The sequence below is a fragment of the Meles meles genome, chromosome 17, assembly GCF_922984935.1.
Source record: "Meles meles chromosome 17, mMelMel3.1 paternal haplotype, whole genome shotgun sequence".
In the NCBI taxonomy this organism is placed as follows: Eukaryota; Metazoa; Chordata; class Mammalia; order Carnivora; family Mustelidae; genus Meles; species Meles meles.
In genome coordinates, this window is record NC_060082.1 from 62,051,032 (window position 1) to 62,073,734 (window position 22,703).

Consider the following 22,703-nt stretch of genomic DNA (forward strand, 5'->3'; position numbering starts at 1 on the left):
GAGGGGTGTGTGTGTGTGTGTGAGAGAGAGAGAGAGAGAGAATATAAGGTCTGTGTCTTGATTTACAGATTTTATCATGAATAGAGAGATTTTTGTCAAATGCTTTTTTTGCACCATGTGATCATGTGATTTTTCTTCTTGGGCTGTTGATATGATGGATTACATTAAATAATTTTCAAATGTTGAACCAGCCTTGCATATCTGGTCATGGTGTATACTTTTTTTGTATCTTATTAAATTCAATTTGCTATTATTTGTTGAAGATTTTTGCATCTGTGCTCTAAAGAAATATTGGTCTGTAGTTTTCTTTGTTTATAATGTCTTTATCTGGTTTGGTGTTAGGGTAATACTGGCCTCACTGAATGGGTAAGGAAGTTTTCCTCTGCTTCTATTATCTGGAGGAGACTGTAGAGAATTGGTATAACTTCTTCCTTAAGTGTGTGGTAGAATTCACCATTAAATCCATCTGGGCCTGATGCTTTTTGTTTTAGAGGGGTTTTTTTTATTATTAATTCAAGTTCATTAACAAATATACACCTACTTAGATTACCTGTCTTCTTGTGTGAGTTTTGGCAAATTGTATCTTTCAAGGAATTGGTCCATTGCACCTAGATTGTCAAATTTGTGGGCATAGGGACACCTGAGTGGTTCAGCTGTTTAAGTGTCTAACTCTTGATCTCAGGTCAGGTCTTGATCTCAGGGTTGTGAGTTCAAGCCTTGTGTTGAGCTCCACTCTGGGCATGGAGACTACTTAAACAAAAGGGAAAAAAAAGTAAGAGAAGAAAATAAATCATACATTTAAAAAATTTGTGGGTATAGACTTGCTCATAATATTCCTTTATCTTTTTAATGTCTATAGGATTTGTGGTGATATTACTTTATTTCTGATAGTAACAATTTGTGTCTTCTGTTTTCTCCTTAGCCTGGGTATTACAGGCTTATCAATTTTATTGATCTTTTCAAAGAAACAGCTTTTGGTTCTATTGATTTTCTCTACTGATTTCCTTTTTAAAATTTTATTGATTTCTGTTGTAATTTTTATTATTATTTTTCTGCTTACTTTGTACAATTTCTCTTTTTCTGTTTCCAAAGATGGAAGCTTAGATTATTGATTTCAGACCTACCTCCCTTCTTCCTTTTCTTCTTCTTCTTCTTCTCCTTCTCCTTTTCCTTCTCCTTCTCCTCCTTCTTCTTCTTTTTAAAGATTTTATTTACTTATTTGAGGAGAGAATAAGCATGCCCAACTTGGGGGGAGGAGCAGAGGGAGAGCTGAGCAAGGAACCCAAGGCAGGGCTCGATCCCAAAACCCTGGGATCATGACCTGAGCTGAAAGCAGATGCTTAACCAACTGAAGCCACCAAGGAGCCCCATGTCTTTCTTCTTCTCTGTATATGTAGCCAATGTTATAAATTTCCCTGAGTGCTGTTATATATTCCTTGATCATATATATACATATATATATCAACACATTTTTGGCATTATTTTGAACACACTGTTATCTGTTAGATCAATTAAGAGTAAGAAAATAAATGTTTTTATTTTGCTTTTACTTATTTCCTCAGTAATGCTCTTCCTTTTTTTTAATGTGGATCTGAGTTTCTCAGCTACATTATTTTTCTTCTCTCTGAAGAACTTCTTTTAACATTTCTTGGAAGGCAAGCCCACTGACAACAAATTCACTCAATTTTTTTCATCTGAAAAAGTCTTTATCTATCCTTTACTTTGAAAAGGTAGTTTTGCAGAGAAAAAATTGTTTTGGCATAATTTTTCTCTCAACACTTTAAATATTTTACTTTTGTCTTCCTTGCTTGGTTTCTAAAGAGAAGTTGGATATAATTTTTTCCCCTCTGATTTCTTTTAAGATTTTTTTCTTCATCTTTAATTTTCTACAGTTTGGATATGATATTCCTAAGTATAATTTTTGTTTTTGCATTTATCCTGTGTGGTGTCCTCTGAGCTTAATAGATACGTGGTTTTGTATCTGACATTAATTTGGGGAAATTCCCAGTCACCATTGCTTCAAATATTTCTTCTTTTCCTTTTTCTCTTTATTCTCCTGGAGTTCCCATTATGTATATAACTCTTGTATTTGTTCCATAGTTCTTGGATATTCTGTTCCATTTTTTCAGTCTTCTTTCTCCTTTTTTTTTAAATTTACCATTTTTGAAACAAGTATTGACATATTCTGAAGTCCAGAGATTCTTTCCACATGCATGTCAGTCTACTTTTGATCCAAGCAAAGGCATTCTTTCTTTCTTTTTTTTTATCTCTAGCATTTCTTTTTGATTCTTTATTAAAATTTCTATCCCTCTGTTTACATTACCTATCTTTTTTTCTTTTGTTTTGTTTTGGCATGGTGTCTACTTTATCCATTAGCGCCCTTACCATATTACTCATAGTTATTTTACCTCTTAGTCTTCTGATTTCAATATCCCTGCTACAACTGAGTTTAATTAGATGCTTGCTCTATATCTTCGAACTGTTTTTGCGTTTTGGTATGCCTTGTACATTTTTTTTTTTTTTTGATAGCGGGACATAATCTATTGTGTAAAAGGAACTGCTGCAAATAGGCATTTAATAATGAGATTGTAAGATGGGTGGGATGAAACAAAAGTGGTCTACAGTCCTTTGATTAGGTCTCAGTCTTTGGGTGAGCCCATGTCCCTGAACTGTGAACTTCACAATGGTTTTGCAGCCTCCCTTCCTTAAGTGAGTCAGGTTGACTAGAGTGGACTGGATTTGGTATTTCGGTTCTCCTATGTGAAAGCTAGAGTTATTTCCTTCTCCAAGGGCATTTAGTCTTTGATAAAACCCCAATAGTTTAGGATCTGGTAAGATGGTTTTGCTTGAGGACAGACTTTGTTAGGAACAGAATGTTTGGGTGTGCTTGAATTGGTGCATTTTCCTCTTCCCCGTCAGAAGCAGGAGAGGAGTTTCCAATATTCACAAAAGTATGGGGAACCCCTTTAACTAGGTCCCTGGAGTTTTCAACTCCCGGACTTTTCTATGTTGAGCCCCCAGTGATTTGTCAATCACAGTTTAGGTTTTCCTATCACAATATATTGGTTTCCCAGAGGTATATGTTTATGGATTTCTGCTCTGGTAAGTTGTGATTCTTAGTATACGCCTGTCTGTCTCTCCAAATTTGAGGACAGCAGTTTGATCTGTGACTTCACTTCTTTAAGGATTTAAGAAGGATTTAAGAAGAGCTGTTGATTTTTTAGTTTTGTCTTTTTCACCAGCTGTTAGGGCCAAGTGATGACTTTCAAACTCCACATGCTAGACTGGAAACTAGAAGTCTCTATGCATTTTTTAACACAGTTTTGTTGAGGTATAACTTATATAACACAAAATTCACCAATTTGTAAATGTACAATTCAGTTATTTTTAGTAAATTTATACGGTTGTATAACAATCACCACAGTAAGTTTTGGAACAATTTCAATATCCCAAAAAGTTTCCCTGTTTCTACTTCAGATCCCTTCTCTTACCACCACCTCCTGGCATCCACTAATCTACTTTCTATCTCTATAAATTTGCCTTTTCTGGACATTTGATATAAATGGATCATTGAATGTTCAATCTTTTGTGTCTGGCTTCTATCAGTTAATATCATGTTTTGAGGTCTATCCATGTTGTAGCATATAACTTAACGCATTTTTAAAACTGAAAATTGAGGTATAGCATCTGTTTTATAGTTATCATATGTAAATATAATTATTAACACATAGGTACTATATAGTTATGGTTATATTATATAATTAGTACATATGAATAGTTATCAATAAATATTTAACCAGATTAAAAATAAGACTACATACTCTTCAAATGCACCTGTCTATAAGAAAGCCATTTCACGTCTTTATTACCCATGAAACATGATGTTTTTGCTACAGACACCCACAGGTTAGCCGGTTGACATGTAGGAATGAGTCTTACCCACAGAACTATAACAATATGGTTATAAATGCACCTGTATTGATTTATTCCAATAGACTGTGGCAATAAACAATAGATGAGCAAAACTGTTGCCAGGAGGACACATCATATTCCAATTTGCACGAGTAACATCCATGACTTCCTAAAAAGGTAATTAATCTTGTCAAGTACATGGAATCATTAACACCTGACATTTCTAAAAACTAGTTTGAAAACTCCAGGGCTGTCCTGGTCTTAGTACTTGTAAAAAGTCTGAAGTCACAGAAAGTTCATGTATACAAACTATTGTACTTACAAATTATCCTCAAGTCTCTTCAAGGATTCCAAAACCAGTGAATGAACACTGTCTAAGGAGCAGGACCCAAAGCAACTCAGGGGTGTAATGTATCTAATTTTCATCACCCAGTCATTATGAAGCTTCCTTTTAACACTGCAATGAGAAGAAAAAAGGGAGGGGTTATGTTAGACACACACACAAGCTTGCACATGGAACACCATCGTGTGCATGATACCACTCATAACCGTTTAACTACTTATCATCTAGCATATTTAAACTCGAAAAATAAAAATATATTTATCAAATCAAATACCGAGCTGTAGATTCAGAATTAAAGAAATAACTTAGAAGCATCTCTGTCTAATACGGGCACTATTATCCTCCCTTTACAGAGATGTGAGAAATTCCGGTCATCCAAAAGGACTGTGTTTCATTTTGTTTTGGATGAGTCAATTCATGTTCATATTTTCCATGAATACTTTCGGAACTAGAAAACTGGGGAAATCTGTAGTTCCCGGTCACCGGTGAAGCTGAGGCTGGGACAGTTGTATTCGTCTCTCCAAAGCCTCGCTCATCTGAGCACAGGACATTTCAGTGACAGGCTTAGCATTAGGGAGCAAAACTTTCATGGTAGAATTCTTGTCTTAACCTGGAGGAAACCGTCTTCCTGTTATATTTACTCATGTTTTATGGTGCATTTGTATCCGCATTCACAATGCTTATTGAGTGCCTACTGTATCCCAGACAAAAGGACATAAGGAGGACTAAGGTAAAATTCTTGTTCCCAAGTTCCTGAGATTCGGGTTGAGGAGTAGAGGTGTTTAGAACTCAAGGCAGGAATGTTCGACAATATGGGATTAAACAGAGTAGAGAGATTTCTTCCTCCATGCCAGACTGTGTTTAATTTGGAGTTTGGTACTGGCTACTTCTTTCTTTAATTTGTACAACATTTTGCATACTGGTGTTTTCTACCCATTCCCTTACCCCCACCCATTTAAAATGAATGAATTATGTGAATATCAACTGCAGGAAAACATTAATGATAGCTGCAGAGCTTAATTACCCCTTTGGCCTTAATACTTTTCATTTTGTTAGTTTGAGAATCTGTTGGTGTGAGAACATGCCTCCCCACTCAGCCCACCTATACACTTCGGTCTTGAATAATTTAAATCATGTACATGAAGATCGCTACATGATTAAATCATCTACATGTAAATAATCACCCAAAAGAAGAGTGCAAATGAGCATTCATGTAGCTGTACCCAGATTCCTCAGACTCCTCAGATCCCCTGTCTGATTTCGAACATATCCAGCTAATGGAAACAGGGATGGAAAAGAGGCCATGGAATTTTCTGACAGGTGACAAAAATCTCAGAAAGAAAATTCATGTCTCAGCTTCTATTCAAGAGCCTGTCGTAATTGGAATGAAGTGCTTAATAGTGTATACTGGGTACATAGAAAAGTTAAATTTTTTTTACTTAATATTATATCATGAACATTTTCCATGTATTAAATATATTTCAAAACATTATTAAATGGGAGTGCATGGCATTCCCTAATATGGTTATACTATGATTTACTGAATGCCATTGGCACTTAAAAGCTTTTTTTTTTTTTTTTAATTTGACAGAAAGAGAGCACAAGCAGGGGGAGCGTCAGGCAGAGGGAGAGAGAGAAGCAGGCTGTCCACTGAGCAGAGAGCCTGATGTGTGGCTCGACTCCAGGACCTGAGCGGAAGGCAGAGGCTTAACCCACTGAGCCACCCAGGTGCCCCCACTCTTGGTATTTTAAATATCCAACCAAAAAAGGTGTCTGACAAAAAAATTTATTTTACATATAAATGTATTATATTTATATGGACATATTTACAAAATATGTAAACATATTTGTGGAAACTATATAACATTTTGTTATACATGTGTACATCTGATTATTTATGTAAATGATTAATCGTTTAAATTAATTATTCCTCCTTTGTCAGACACTAGAGACTTCACTATTAGAAACACTGCTGTGATAACCATACTTATATTTTTAAACGCATGGGGATCCTGGGTCCTAATATAGAAAGGTTTATTAAGACACTCGATGCATCTCCCAGACTGTTCTCCTGAAAGGGATCAAGCTCATACTTCCACCACTGATAGTCTGTGAGACTGCCCATTTACAGAATCTACCCCATTTTCAATCCCTACCCCATTTTCATTGTTAGAAATGAGAAATTTTATCTGATTTTAAGTTGTACTTCTTTGATTAAGAGTACTTCTTTGTTCCTCTGCTAATAAAAGTAATATATAGTTACTGTAAAAATGTAAAAGATGGTCCAATTATAGAGACAACAAAAAAAATCACCTATAATCTCATCATTTGGAGATAATTGTAAGCATTTTTACCTGATCATCACTTTGAAATATTTATTGACTCTTTGCACTATGTGTGCCTGTGCATAAATTATCTGTTCACAGTCTTTGCCCATTTTTCTTGGGGAACGGTTATTTTCTAATTGAACTGCCAAAACTATTAACGAGTATTAACCCATTGTTTCTCATATTTAATATATTTATCCCAGTTTGTTATTTACCTTTTTTTTTTAAAGATTTTATTTATTTATTTGACAGATATCACAAGTAGGCAGAGAGGCAGACAGAGAGAGAGGGGGGAAGCAGGCTCCCTGCTGAGCAGAGAGCCCGATGCGGGGCTCGATCCCAAGACCCCGAGATCATGACCCGAGCCGAAGGCAGAGGCCTAACCCACTGAGCCACCCAGGCGCCCCTGTTATTTACCTTTTTAAGATTTATTTATTTTAGAGAGAGAAAGAGAGAGTGTGAGTGGGGGGAAGGGGCAGAGGGAGAGAGAGTCCTCAGACAGACTCATTGCTGGGCACGGAACCTTACGTGGGGCTCGATACCAGGACCGTGAGATCATCACCTGAGCCCAAATTAAGTTAGACGCTGAACTGACTGAGCCACCCAGGTGCCCCTTTAGTTTGTTATTTACTTATAAAATGTTATCTTCTGATGTCCAGAAATTTTGATTTTTTTTTTTTCACATCTACCCAATTTTTTCTTTGAATTCTGTATTCATTGCTTTTACATTGAGGATCTTTTTCCATGTTCAAGTGCTATCAAATAGTCATATATATATTTAACAGTTTTTCATGATTTAATTTTTTTTCATTTAACTTACACACTTTCATTCGCTCAAGTACCTATAGACTTTAATTGTCAATAACACTTACAATTGGAATCCAGTGGCTAATTCTCCTCTCTCTCTTCCCAGTTATGCTGGAAGTTCCTTGAGGTAAGAAGAGTTTCTTGTTCGGCTTATTTCAGATCTCTGCCACAGGGTCTGGTACATTGCGTTCACTATACAAATACTTGAACACTATCTGTATCAGAAAAATTCAACTGCCCGTGTGATACCCTTACCTTTTAAAGTTCTTTGAGTCTAAGACTTGGCTTTGTAGTTTTTTCTTGGATTTTGCCTGCTTTAGTCCAAAGTCATCACTGTTTACTGTGAATTTGTTCACGAAACCACCATCATCCCCCAAGAGGATGTCGTCTCTGCAGAGCTGGTTGGGCAGAGACACGACACACACACAAAGAAGGCAGTGATCCATGGGCTTTATGACAAAATAGTTTTCCTAGAAGCAGAAGAATGCTTTCAGTGAGTTATTACATTGCTCTAAATGTCCACATATTAATCACTGCCCTATGATTTGATGAAAGTCTTACTTTCTGATATTTTTAATTTTAGATATTCGCATTGTGTTAAAGAAATTTGAAAAAGAAAAAAAGTTAACCAAGTAAAAGTTAATGAACATTCACTGTGAGCCCAACATTGTGCTTTGGGTACTTTTTGGGGGAAAAGGTGAGGTACCTCGGGCTCAATACATTAATGAGATTTTCTGTTTGGTTGCCGTGAATATCCTTCTTTTGGATTTGTAAGGCAATACTAATGGGAAGCATAAGAAGGTTCGGCTGTTATGAGACCGCTGATGTAAAACTGAATGGGAACCAGGAAAATCAAGTATTAACACCCCAATTATGTCACAAGAAGTTATCAGGAAACACATATCCTAACATCCAAGTTTGTCCAGAAATATTCAGCAAGCATCTGTCAAGCTGCCTCTGGGCGATTGCACTGGGTTCACTAAGCTGTACAGCCAGGGCTCTCCCAGAATTCAGTCTCTACGTAAGATAGAAAAAAACAGTATTTAAAATTTTTTTTTGTTTTGGGGCACCTGGGTGGCTCAGTTGGTTAAGCATCTGCCTTCAGCTCAGGTCACGGTCCCAGGGTCCTGGGATCGAGCCCCATGTCGGGCTCCCTGCTCAGCGGGAAGCCTGTTTCTCTGTCTCCCTCTGCCTGCCTCTCTGCCTGCTTGTGTTCTCTCTATTCTCTGTCAAATACATAAATAAAATCTTTTAAAAAATAAAAAATTTTTGTTTTGTTTCCTCTAGAATGAGTGAGATTTGAACATATTTAGAGCGTCATCCAGTCTTTCAACCAATAATCACAGAGCACCTACAATGTGCCAAGAGCTGTTCTAGGCATGGGGCATATGCTGATAAAGAAGACCAGTTTCTGACGTGGCGAAACTACCATTCGAGTGCAGGCATGCAGGTATAAAAACAGCATGTCATTCGGATCGTGGGAAGTGCTCTGGGGAAATAAACAAGGGTGCTATGATAACGAGTGACTGGACAGGCCGCTGTAGGTCCCCGGGTCTGGGACGGTGACCTTTGATCTGGCATGAACTGGTCCAGAGAAATATTCACAGGCGACTGACATGAGGAGCCCAGAAAGAGAGATGAATATCAAAAAAGATAAAAAGGGAAGAGCTTGGCCCTGCATGAGGCAGGAGGGAATGGGAATGGCGGATGCAAGGATATTTTGCCTCCAGAGAGAGGAAGGAAGAAAGAAAGGGTGTCCTCATTGAGTCTGTGGGTGGGAGAGCGGGAATGTGGAAGAGGACAAGCTTCATAGACTCAAATTTCTCAGGAAAACAGGGACAAGAACATCTGCTGAGAGGGAGAGAGCCTGAGGACAATAACGCCCTTTTGCAACATTGCCAGGGATGGGAAAGTGACTTGGCAAGGACCAGAAAGACGTTGACAGAAGCCAGTGAGTACTCAGATGAATCTGCAGACCCTGAATTTACAGTGATGCCGAACGGTGGTGGCTTCATGTTTTTCTTCCTCCAGGAGGGCTGAGCCTCCGTGAGGGCGCAGAGACAAGCTGTCACATCTCACCAGGACTGGAGTTTCAAAGGATTTAAGTGAGTGGGAGGTGGGGATGGCTTCAGGCCAGATGATCTGCCCAGCTGGTGCAGGCAGGAAGGCAAAGGAGGGAGAGGAAGGGGACGGAGGGTGGAAGAGGATGGCCTCAAGGAACTGGAGGCTTCCATGGGGCTGAAAAGCGAGAGTGACTGAGAGCGGGACAGAGAAGAGGCTGCAGACCTTGAGACGGTGACATCCCATGATAAAGGACGCGAGGCAACAGTCGGCCTTCTTTCCAGTCATCCTGGCATCCCGCGCTGGTTGCAACAATGGGAACAGGAATGACAAGTTTGGTTTTTCACTGAGCCTAGGGACAAGCAAGGCACAGAGGAAGGCTAATTACTGCTTAATCCTCCTCGTCCTCTGAAGTCAGCCACTTCCTGAGGGCATTTTTTTTTAAGATTTTATTTATTTATCTATTTGACAGAGATCACAAGTAGGCAGAGAGGCAGGCAGAGAGAGAGAGAGGGAAGCAGGCTTCCCGCTGAGCAGAGAGCCCCATGCGGGGCTCGATCCCAGGACCCTGAGATCATGACCTGAGCCGAAGGCAGAGGCTTAACCCACTGAGCCACCCAGGCGCCCCCCTGAGGGCATTTTTGTACAATCTTGCCTCTCCATGAACATCTAGTACCCTTGTTTTTGTTTGTTAGTTTGTTTTTGCTGTATAGTTTGCTATAGATGTTATGCCTTTTCATGACATCTTTTAATAGTGGGTGCAGGGAACCCGTTAATGGGTGCAAGGAACCTGTTCATGACTTCTACACGTCTGCGAGGGCTCACTAAATATTGTAAATTACTGAAGTGGTAACATGTCAGCCACTGAAGGAACAACACTGGCATCTGCCCCGTTAGATATTTTGCCAGAATTAGTCATCTGATTTTGAGAAATTTTCTTAGCAAATGAAGCCGAACTGAAGGGAAAGTTTCTGAACTTGATAACATAATCAAAAAGTTAATACCTGGATTCAGAGAAGGGTATGAGAGAAGGAAGAAATTCTCTCTCTCTCAAAAACAAAACAAGTTTCACCAAATTAAACAGGTACTAAATGGAAAGAGTGTGCTTTTTGAATGAGCCTCACAGGATATTAATGCTGAACTTGTTTAATCATGGCCTGGATCAGTTGAACCACCTCATTTCACAGATGAGGAGCTGACACTGGGCAGAGGAAGCGACTGCTCACGTCCTCGCAAAGGGGAAGAGAAAAGTCAGTACTCGGAGGGTTCCTCTTGGCAAGGTACCTGGCCACTGCCTTGAGCTTTATAATCCCAGACAATGATGGTCCTTTCTGTAGTGGCGACGATTCTCTTCAGCTGTGAGAGGTAATCACATCCTGTGATCCAGGAGGTGTCCTGAGGGGAAAATACAGAATTGGGAGAGGGGGGTGCAATATGTTTTGGTCTATCCCAAGGCCATGGTTACTAAAGAGTAGGTCAGTTACATCTCCTTGCAGGGGATCCTTGCAATGTCTCTTCTCTGATGTCTGGAGAAGAGGCTCTCATCTTTTGCCCTTTGACACTTCCCTTGAGTTTCTCAGCACCATCAGGTGGCGAGTGAGGAAGGAGCTCATGCCTGTTACAGCTCCTCGGAGGCAAAGAGACACCAGCAGAGCAGGCATCTTTGTGCACTCTTCACTGTCGGGAGAACACCTCTCCACGGGGCCGTGGGGGAGGCTAGATTAAGTCACTTCTCTGGCCCCGTCCCCATGCACACAACTTTTAGCTAGAAAAGACCTTAGTGATCATCCGGTCAATAACCGAGTTGAGCCCGGTGATTCTGTTTTTGTTGCCTGAAGTCACCCAGCTGGCATGGGTAGGATCGGTCATGTCAACGACACACAGCAAGGCCAGAGCAACAGTCCCCGTTTACGAGGGCCTACAGTACACCCGACAGTGCGGCACGCATTTCAGACCTACGTTAGGGATTCCAACCTTTCTTTCAGCCTTAGAAGCAAAGGCCCTGAGGCTCAGAGAGAAGGCAGACTCGTCTGCCAGGTGGCCTGGTGCCCTCCTGGGTGGTTCAGGGCCTTCAGCGCCTGTAAGCAGGGCGGAAAGGCAAGCATGTCCCCACACCTCTCACAAAGCCACGGCGGGACTCTGAGGGCAACTCGTCACAGGTTCACAAATGCAAGTTCACTTCTCCGAGTAGCAATATGGATTAAGTAAATTACCAAATTGGACTCAAGTATTTCCTGCAATTTGCAAGTTTACAATGTTTTCAAGTTATTTCCCTTGGCCATTTCCTTGTTGTTCTCACAACTTGGAAAGTGTTGGTTTTTTGTTGTTGTTGTTGTTGTTTTAATTCCTCAATAGGGGGCGCTCAGGAAAACCTTGGAGAGACTTTCAAATAGAAGCTTCCAGGGAGTCATGTCTCCAAGCGCTTCTCTGAAATAAATTTAACTTCGGCAAGCGAGGTGAGGGTCATCTGCTGCTGCTCAAGGTTTGGTGTGGATCCAAGTCATAGACTCACAGTGTGAAGACATCTTATTCTTAGAGCCTATTCGACCTGCATTGAGATTGTGACTAGTTATGGAGGGACCGTCAGCACAGTCCCAAAGCGGACTTCATTAGGAGTTTATAACATGTACTTACCGTAACATTGGTGCTCGTCTGGACTTTCATCTATAAACAAAGGAGGAGAAGAATGAAAGCTAGTTGGCACTATAATAAAAATTGAGAAGGTTGGCTCTAAAAGAACATATTACCTCCATGGTTTAATCTTACTTGTCATTTCTACCTTCTGTGAGTTTCCTCCTTTTGCTCCTTTCCCTCAAAAACCTGGCTCTGTGGAATGATTCCCTGCTGACTTTGGACATGGTTGGTGCTTCTTCTTTTCTTTTAAGATTTTATTTATTTATTTGAAAGAGAGAGACAGAGATGGTGAGAGAGAACAGGAGCTGGGAGGAGAGGGAGAAGCAGGGTCCCCACTCAGTGGGGAGCCAGACCCAAGGCTCGATCCCAGGACCCTGGGATCATGACCTGAACAGAAGGCAGATGCTTAACCCACTGAGCCACCCAAGAGCCCCACAGTTGGTGCTTCTGTGGCTTGCCTTAAGCCTGTTAACTGTGCTCTTAGAGTACACTGTACTAATGATTTTTTCCCTGTTTGCAAACTGCCTCAAATTCTTTAGTTTTCCGAGCAGCATAGGATATCAAAAAGGGGGAATACAAAATAATACTAACAGCAACAGCAAGAGTGGTCTGAAAGGATGCTAACTAGGTCAGTATGAATACAGCTTGATGTGCAGGGAAAAATACGGCTTCATTTGGAAGTTATCTCTCAGGTTCCTGAGAGACGTAAAAACATTCTACCCAGTGGGCTTCCTCTCTTACTGGATAAGTTATCTACTGCATGACTCTCATGCCTGGGTAGCGTGCAGGTAGAGAAGATAGATTTATTCCACACAGGGCTGTAAGGTACCTGAGCAGCCTCTTCTCCCCTTAGGGCATGCTAATTACTTCCAAGGTCAAGCTCCGTATTTGAAGTCTATGAACAACCTAGTTTCTTTTGCATGGTCACGTGGTCTTGGGAAAAGTACAGAAAATGGCCGCCCAGAAGGAATAGATTACGTGAAAAGAGGGAAACGTCAATTAGATCCCTAAAACTGTTAGTCACGGTCATCTCAGACTGTCTTTCGTCTGAAGACTTCAAAGACGCTTTTCCATCCGGGGACGTTTTTCCAGATGGGAAATATTAAGTGCCCTCAGGAAATTCGTGAGCCCAGAACAGACCTGCTGTGGTTTTCCTCTCCTACTTCTCTACTTCCATCCTCAGTGGAAAGCACATGCTTCAGTTTCTTTTGCCATCTTTAAAAGTTCCATAATCCTTACGGATATCTTCTGAGTTTTGAAAACCTAGCCTTTTTTGCAAGAAATTTTGTTAATGACATTTACAATGTCTATCACCAAGCCCTCTAGAGAACACCATGAAAATCCTTAACTGTGTGTGTTCTGCTTTACAGAGAGCCTAAATTATGGATTAACCTATTATATTTTGTGTTGTTCATGACTACCTTTTAATAAATTTTCCCTGTGACCTGCCGGAAACTTAGCTTTTCACAGAATGCGTCATCCTGTATGTAAGACACACAACATTCAAAATGATGCTTATTCCTGGTGTATCAAATCTTTTTTAAAGATTTTATTATTTATTTGACAGACAGAGATCACAAGTAGGCAGAGAGGCAGGCAGAGAGAGAGGAGGAAGCAGGCTCCCCACTGAGCAGAGAGCCCAATGAAGGGCTCCATCCCAGGACCCTGAGATCATGACCTGAGCCGAAGGCAGAAGCTTAACCCACTGAGTCACCCAGGCGCCCCTGGTGTATCAAATCTTCAAGTAATTTTTAAGCGTTTTTTTCTCTCCAGCCGCATGGTTTTTATAAAACACAGATGTGTTTGTGAATATACACGTACACGCCTCTAAGCATGGGTGAATGAGTGTGTGTGCATGCACGCGTGAGAGAGAGGTCTGTGGAATATGAAGATGCCCCCTCACTTATTTCACATAATCCTGAGCTATTTCATCAGGAAGATCATTATTTTTCTTCTCGTGTTCTTCTTTACATTCCATCTTTGTTCTATCTTTGAGGAAATGAAAGTAAGAAAATGAGAAGGGAAGTAAGGCACCAAGGAGAAAGGAGAATGAGGAAAGTTTTCATGTTTAGATGAGGCCACGCAGTTCTGTTTTCACACCGTTTCTCTGTGATTGCAACTGCCACCATTTCCTGAGTGCTCACAGCGATGCTAGGCAAGCGCTTTGTGTGCATTAATTCCAGCAGCACAGCTGGCTCGGCTCTGAACGAAGGAGCCAGGGCATGGGAGATGCATAGGGAACACACACAGCTGGCAAGTGCCCGAGCTGGGCAGGGACGCCAGGCTCCATATCCACACCAGGAACCTCCTACCGCCCCTCCCCAGGACCCAGGAAGCCTGATCCCTGAAGGGCTAAACATTCCTGTTGAAATTGTAATCATCTGATGATCATTTTAAATATAGTTTACTTGTATAAAGCTTATCTCTAGTTGGAAATGAACCCATCACTGGAATTATTTGCTTTGATATTTATTTTTGATATTCCCTTTTATTTTCCTAGTGAAATACTGTGTGGTCTATATCATTACACCTTCCAATACAACCTCTCATGGTTTGGAAGTGGGAGTCCAAAACTTACAAATTTAGAACTAAGTGACAGTAATAGTTAACCCCTACATGGTCATGGGAATTTATTGTTCATATAGTGCTTCTACGTTGTGTCATTTACCTTCACTACAGCCCACTGAGGGAGAGAGGACTGGTTCTGATGTCGTTTCATAAATGTGAGAAGAGGCATGATAAGTTTCCTCATGAAGTTCCCTATTTAACATCCTAGCTGGTACAACAGAGGAGCCAGAATGTGAGCGGCCTTTAAACTCCAGGCCCAAGGTTCTTGTTGGGACCTTCTCTACTTGTTAGGATTCTGACAAAATCACTTGTCTTGTGAGTTTTTCTGATTTTATCTAAGAAGGTATCCAGGATCATCCTACAATTATGCTGATGCCACATGGTTTGGTAAGACTCCTTGAGGAACGCTTGGGTGGCTCAGTCCGTTAAGGTTCCAACTCTTGGTTTCAGCTCAGGTCATGATCTCAGGGTTGTAGGATCCAGCCCCGTGTCTGGGTTCATGCTCAGCACAGAGTCTGCTTGAGATTCTCTCTCCCTGCCCCTCTGTCCCTCCCATTCGTGCTCTGTCTCTTTCTAAAACAAATAAATAAATATTAAAAAAAAAAAAAAAAGATTCTCTGAGGAACACTGCCAAACGCAGTTACAAAAATCTCAAAAATTGCTCCAGGGCTCAGCAATCCTCTTTTTAGCAACATCTGGCTTTGTTTTTTGGAATAACTCTGAAATATGTTTATGTTTGCGGTTGCACCTCATAAGTATGCATAGTGCATAGACGACAGAGAAGAAGGAGGGAAAGAACGAATGAACACCTGAATGAAAGGAGGAAGGGAAGAGGGAGGAGGGAGGAATCCAAGCTGTCAAATTACCTGGTTATTAAAGACTGTTATCAATCCTTTCTGAGAAGCTGTGATTAGTAAATCCAACTGAGGGATCTTGACAATGCATTTAATCACATCCCGTCTTCTACTACCTGCCGACAACAGAATATGCCTTTCAATTCCCAGCAGTCAAGATCCTGAAACTCACTTGTTTGGTTTGTTTTTAAAAGAAAAGAGCAAGCAAAGAAACTTTTTACATTTTTGCTGAAAAAGCAGATTAAACCATAAAACCCCACACCTATTGCTTTTCTCAGCACTCATTTTTGTATTTAAACTCAATTAGCCAGCATACAGTACCTCATCCGTTTCAGATGAGGAGTTCAGTAGTTCATCAGCTGCATATAACACCCAATGCCCATCACCTCATGTGCCCTCCTGCATGCCCATCACCCAGTCACCCCATCCCTCACCCACCTTCCCTCCAGCAACCCTCAATTTGTTTCCTAGAGTGGAGTCTCTCATGGTTTGTCTCCCTGAGTTTCTTCCTTTCCATTTTCCCTCCCTTCCCTTATGAACTTCTGTGTTGTTTTTTATATTCCACATATGAGTGAAACCATATAATTGTCTTTCTCTGACTGACTTATTTCACTCAGCAAAATGCCCTCCAGTTCCACCCAAGTCAATATCAAAGGTAAGTATTCATCCTTTTTGATGGCTGAGTAATATTCCATTGTATATATGAACCACATCTTTATCCATTCATCTGTCGATGGACATCTTAATGCTTTATCATCATCCCTAGAGATACTAATCTGAATCTATGACACTTTCCAAGTGAATGTGGTGCATGAAATCCTAGAGAAAATGTATATATACTCATGTTCCTGCCATATATTTTGCAGAGAACATGTTTTCCAAACATCTTTTGGAAACATTCCATTTTGAGATTTCTACAACTCTCAGGAATCCTTTCTTTGAACACTCACTATCACAATTTAAACAGAGTAAAAGCCTAATATGATCTCAGGCTTTCGGGCATAAGAGAATAAAACTACCTTAATATTGTTATTAAGGAATTTTTGTTTTTGTGTGTTTTGAAAAAACCCCCCACTCCTTCATAGTTTTTTGGTTGTTTGTTTATTTGTTTTTTTTGCCTATGTGCTGAACTGATAAAACCATATATATGGGACCTCTTTCCAGCACGATCGGTTTTCATAATTGTAAGCTCTTCGGAAAAGCAAGTGGACGGATCTCCTACTCCAGTGTTTTCAGCCTAATCCGTGTGTTCTCAAAAGACAAAATATGGTACTCAAGGGGGTGCAGACTGGTTCTGGGGGGATGTAAATGAATCTTGCTCTTTTTGTGTATAAAGCACAGATACACAAACATACATAAACAGATACATAGTACATCCGACATATTGCAGTGCCAGGGAGTCAGGGAGGGGGGCAGACAATCGGGGAAAAATGTCTAAAAGACTCCTTAGAAATCCTTATACTGAAACAAAAGTGAAAATAATATAATGAAAAACAAAAGAAAGGAAGGTTAAGAACACTGTCCTGTTCCAAGCTACCACCACTCCCTCTCCTCCGGCTCCCCCCAACCTGGGCTATTTTCAACACGGAAGCCATAATGAACATTCGTTACGAGTACCTCATACCATGCCTCCCCTCTGTGCAGGTGGCTTACCCTCTTTGCTCTCCCACCCCCAGGCTGACACACCTGACCCCACACTTGCCCTCTCTTCCCGGGCTTTCCTGCATCCCCGTCTCCCCCACCCCTAGGTCCCTCAGCCCCAGCTCAGGGTGGTCTCCCCCATGCCCCCTTCAAATCCCAACACCACGCTCCCATCTCCAAACCAACTTCTCCCCACACTTCTGCTTTACTGTTCTCCACAACCTGCTTACTCCACTCTTTTTCTATAGCGCTATTACCATTCTGACACATTGTGTATTTTACTTTGATTTTTTCTGTCTGCCTCTCCCCATTAGAATGTAAATTCCACCAGGTCAGAGATTTATGATCGTTTGCTCACTGCTATGTCCCCCACACTTAGAGAGGTACCTGTCCCACATAGCAGACCTTACAGAACGACAGAACCCAACTGCCATTGAGAGAAATGCTTTCAAACATCTAATTTAGGATGCCAGCAACACATCTCCCCTTCCCAGCTAAGGGATGGGGGCAGCAGGGACAGACCCCTACCTTCTGTTTTTTGATGACCAATCGTTTCCATGGCTTAAGGCTGGGCTCTGGTGAGGTCTAAGGGTTGGGCTGAGGAAGGGTGGAAGGTAAGGGTAGGCTTGGTTTACAAGTGACTGCAGTAAGTGTGGGTGCTTTTGTAAGGAACACCAGATCAGATCTACTCTCCATGCTTCATCTCAGAATCTGGGATGAAATGGAGGACAGGGGTAGATTCGGGGTTTGTCTTTCCTCCTCCCGGACTTCTTCCCTGAAGGGAAGAAGACTGAAAGAGTGAACAGTGGAGAGGGATGAGGTGCCAGGATCAAATTTAAAAAGAAACATTGTTTGTTCTTAAGACTTCTTGACCTGAGTTGACCCCCTCCCTCTGTGATTGGCCCAAGTTCACAGTTTGAGATACAGGGATAAACTTCCACATGACAATCAAAGGAAGAGTAGGAAGGAGTTCTAATTACTAAAATCTGAAAATTTCATTTTAAGAAAATTTTAAAGGAATTGTGATTCCATTTAGTGCTTGGACATGCAATACTGAGATGCCATTGTACAGAGCTTGAACTAGAACTCTGAACCTCTCCAGAAAAATGTGAATTGTTTCCCCTCCTATTCCTTATTTAGTGTCTTTAAAAGACACTAAATCGTGTTTCAAACTCAACTGCAGGTAAAATTTCCGTCTTCAGCTCCCCAATTTTTTTTTTTTTGAGAAAATGTTAAAACCTGTATTCATGTGGAAAGGAAATTAAAAATATCACCTGAAATTACAACTCGCTGTTTTCTGGAAATAAGGAAAACCAAATTTTCTTCATCCATCTGGGAAGCAAGAGAATCTTCTTCAGAGGAGAAGTATCCAAAGATCTAAAATGACAAACAACACGCATATAAGCATGTGCAGTATCTCAAAATTGGTTGTAAAGTAACAGGTTTGATATTGGCTGAAGTTAAAGGTTAATTTGGACGAATGGTCAACACCCTTGCTTTCCAAATGCCAGGGCACTGCCTGCAGCAAGAGAAGGCAGCTAATTACATTCAACACATCCTATGCTGATGGCTCGTGATTTCTACACAGTTGCTGATTCTTCTTCTTTTTTTTTTTTTATATTTTTATTTATTTGACAGAGAGAAATCACATCTAGGCAGAGAGGCAGGCAGAGAGAGAGGAGGAAGCAGGCTCCCCGTGGAGCAGAGAGCCCGATGCGGGGCTCGATCCTAGGACCCTGGGATCACAACCTGAGCCGAAGGCAGAGGCTCTAACCCACTAAGCCACCCAGGCGCCCCCTGATTCTTCTTTCTGATGGATGAATTGGTGTACCAGGCTGGGGTCTTTGCTCAGACTCATAGTTCTTTTAGGAACTAACATTTTTTTTTTAAAGATTGTATTTATTCATTTGACAGACAGAAATCACAAGTAGGCAGAGAGTCAGGCAGAGAGAGAGGAGGAAGCAGGCCCCCTGCTGCACAGAGAGCCCGATGCTGCGGGGCTCAATCCCAGGACCCACTGAGCCACCCAGGCGCCCCAGGAGCTAACATTTTTGTCTGGCAATCAAATCAGCCTTCATCAGACAGGGTCCCCACTGAAAACCTTGACATTGATTTGGCCATTCCTACCCATTTTCCATGAATCTTCCTGGGCAAGTTTTCTTATCCCTACTAAGGGGAGTTTTGGCATTTAAGAGATAGTGTAGTTTCTCTCTTTAACTGTTCCAAATGTTACTCTCTAGGCACTGCAAAAAATAAATTACTATGAGAGAATCCCAAGGAGGAAGAGTATTCTTTATTTGTAGATAAACTGTCAAATTCTGTAATTCCAAGGAATTTGAAAAATAAGATAGCTGGTCTTCAGTTGTCTTACGAATAAGCAGAAGTAAAATTCTCATAAATTAAGGACACAATTATTTCTCATACAGGTGAGACTAGTTAGCGCTTGTCAGTGAATGAAGGAATGAACTGTGGAGAATGGAACATTAAGGTATGTTCAAACCACTGAGAATCCTTTTCAAGTGCAGATTCTGATTTAGTTGGTCTGGGGTGGGGCCAGAGAGTCTGCATTTCTAATGAGCTCCTCATGAGGGGCCACGCTTTTGGTATAAAAGATCTAGAGAACGAGTCCACTGAAAATAATCAAAACTAGCCATGTATTAGCTTTTTAAAACGACATTGGTTAATTCTGATACTAGTTGGCAGTTGAGCAACTTATGTTAACCTACGTCCCTTCCTCAGCGTGCCACAAATGGTGTTCCTTCCTCCTTGATCCTCCCCCACGTGCAGACCTCATAAGGACTGCCCTAAGCACTTTCTACAGTTAGAGTTCACTGTGGGAAGATCGAGATGATCGAAACATTCTCTCTTGTGTTTTCCCTTTTTCCTGCCAGCAAAATTTTATCTTTTCATAAATCATGGCTCTTTTTCCATACAAACACCTGTGCATTTAGCATCTTGTGCTTTGGGGAAGGATTGAGAAGAGAGGAAGAGGCCTTTCACTAGACCTCTGTTGGAATGGGCAGGAATTTCGTGTCACTGTGGTTTTCTCATCCTCACTGACTGGCATAATAGCCTTTTAATAGTCATGTGTTGGTCTGCAACTTGATTTTTTTTTTTTTTTTAAGTAGGCTTCATGGAGCCCAATGCAGGGCTCGAACTCATGACCCTGAGATTAGGACCTGAGCTGAGATCAAGAGTTGGACACTTAACCGCCTGAGCCACCCAGGCCTCTCGGGTCTGTACCATAGCACTGTGTCACTTGAACTCAGGATGTAGCGTTCTGGCATAGAGCATGCGCTGTGGAATCAGACAGCCCAGTGCTTGAGTTCCAGCTCTACAGCGATTTGGTGTTCAGTACTTGGATAAACACCTTCAACCCCTTATGCCTCAGGTTCCTCATTAGTAGAATAAAAGTACAAGATTTTATTCTACTTTTTTTTTTTTTTAGCTGACATCTAAATGAGGTGACGTGTGTAAAGCATTCTGCACTTTGGCACATAAGAATTGTTTAAGACAAATATTAGCTATAACTATCATTATTAGCTTAGGTTAGGTTAAGAAGGCTGCATGGAAGGGAGGGAGAAAATAATAAATTATATCAAGACCACAACCACGCATGAGAAAACTGGCTTCTCTTTGGGGATAGTGCTTTAAAGCCGTCAGTCCACTTGGGGGTGGAACTGGTTCTGCTCATAAAAAGAGGCCAGTCGGGGGGCATCTGGGTGGCTCGGTGGGTTAAAGCCTCTGCCTTCGGCCCAGGTCATGGTCCCAGGGTCCTGGGATCGAGCCCCGCGTCGGGCTCTCTGCTCAGCAGGGAGCCTGCTTCCTCCTCTCTCTCTGCCTGCCTCTCTGCCTACTTGTAATTTCTCTCTGTCAAATAAATAAATAAAATCTTAAAAAAAAAAAAAAAAAGAGGCCAGTCGGGCAGGCACCGCACTGAGTGGATGGTGTAGGGGAGCGTCGCTGAGAGAAGTTTATAGGGCCACCCAGCCAGTCACAACTGGGAGGGAAATCCAGCTTCTTGCCCTCCTAATCCACCGGGTCCCTGTAGCCTGCGCGTCCTTTCTTACCCAGTTCAGAACTGGGGGCGTGTCGCCTCAGCCACATATCCCTGCAACAGTCCTTCCTTTCCCACCCCTGCACTGTCCCAGCAAGTGCCCCCCAGCCCCCACTGCAGGGTAGCGGGACCGCCTGTGTGTCTTATACCTGCGCCCCTGTGGCTGATCAGCCTCTGAGAAAATCACCCATTGGAGGCCTCCCATCATTCAGGTGCCCCCCCCCCCCATGCTTCCCTAGGCGATCCTGTTGGCGGGGCCCAGCAATAGAGTCAAACCGGAGGCACTCCCGTCCCACACATGTACCCACCTCCTTGTCACTCTCAACAGCTGACCCCACCTCCCACTCCAGATGACAGGGCAAGCCACCAGACAAGAGCCTCCTTGGCATTCTTGCCACCCTAGTTACAAAACCAACATCCTTTCTTCCTACAGAAGGAAGGAAAATTTCCCTTGCAGAGGAAAACGTGTTTCTCCTTTCTTAATCTCTCCACCTGTTCTCTGCGTCCCACCCCCTTGATGCCATCCTCCGAGCTTGTCACCCCCCTCCCCCATTATCACTTCTCTTTCTCTAGCATTCTTTTGACTTCCTTCTGGCCCGTTCAAATCTTTAGGGCCACCTGGCTGGCTCAGTCGGTGGAGCATATGACTCTTGATCTTGGGGTTGTGAGTTCAAGCCCCATGTTGGGAATAGAGCCTACTTAAAAAAAAAAAAAAAAAATCTTTCACATCTTAAAAACAAAAATACAACCAACCTGCCGAAAGCAATTACAGAAAATAATCCTTAGTCCCTTTCTTGCGTTTCTGTCTCAACACTGCTGCTCCGAGTGTTGTAACTCCTCCCACTTCTATGGAATTTGAATTCCTCTTAGAGCCACATTTTGGTTTTGGTGGTTCTAACACCAGACACACTCTTCTTGAACTTTGACACTTTCCCCTCTATGTTAGTTCTCTGTGGCTACCGAAACAAAGGTCTGCAAACATAGTGACTCAAAACAACACCCATATATTAGCTCACAGTTCCGTAGAAGGCCAGCATGGGTCTTGATGGGCTAAAATCCAGATGTCAGGAGAGACGTGTTCTTTATTGAAGACTTGGGGAAGAATTGGCTCTAAGTTCATTCGGATTGTTGGCCTGAGGTCCCTGTTTCCCTGCTGGCTCTGCCCAGAGTTCTCTCTTCTGTCTCAGGACATGGGTCCTCTGTCTCACACCAGCAATGGCCCTTCAAATATCACACTGCCCCCCACCCCTGCAGATAATCCCGGATAATATCCCTACTTTAATTCAGCTGATTAGCAACATTAATTGACCTGCAAAATCCTTTTGTAGCAGTAGCTAAATTAGTGTGTGATTGAATAACCAGGGCATGGGCATCTTGGAAGGGGGCACCTTTAGAAATCTGCCTATCATATCCTCATTTTTAAAGTGCAGTTCAGTATGATTTACATTCCTTATGCAAAATACTACAAAAACATGGCAAATACTTGCAACCAATTTAAC

At 41.7% G+C, this 22,703-nt stretch overlaps 1 protein-coding gene across 1 annotated transcript in view; it reads right to left on the reverse strand.

Moving 5' to 3' along the window:
- The window catches only part of WDR64 (WD repeat domain 64), a 142,412-nt gene that overhangs the window by 97,245 nt on the left and 22,464 nt on the right, over nt 1-22,703 (reverse strand). The window contains exons 3-8 of the mRNA XM_045981954.1: nt 18,422-18,524; nt 15,519-15,622; nt 12,085-12,114; nt 10,735-10,845; nt 7,645-7,859; nt 4,235-4,369 (exon numbers count right to left, since the gene is read on the reverse strand). Of these exons, the coding sequence (XP_045837910.1) occupies nt 4,235-4,369; nt 7,645-7,859; nt 10,735-10,845; nt 12,085-12,114; nt 15,519-15,622; nt 18,422-18,524 (698 nt within the window). The remainder of the gene's footprint in view (nt 1-4,234; nt 4,370-7,644; nt 7,860-10,734; nt 10,846-12,084; nt 12,115-15,518; nt 15,623-18,421; nt 18,525-22,703) is intronic.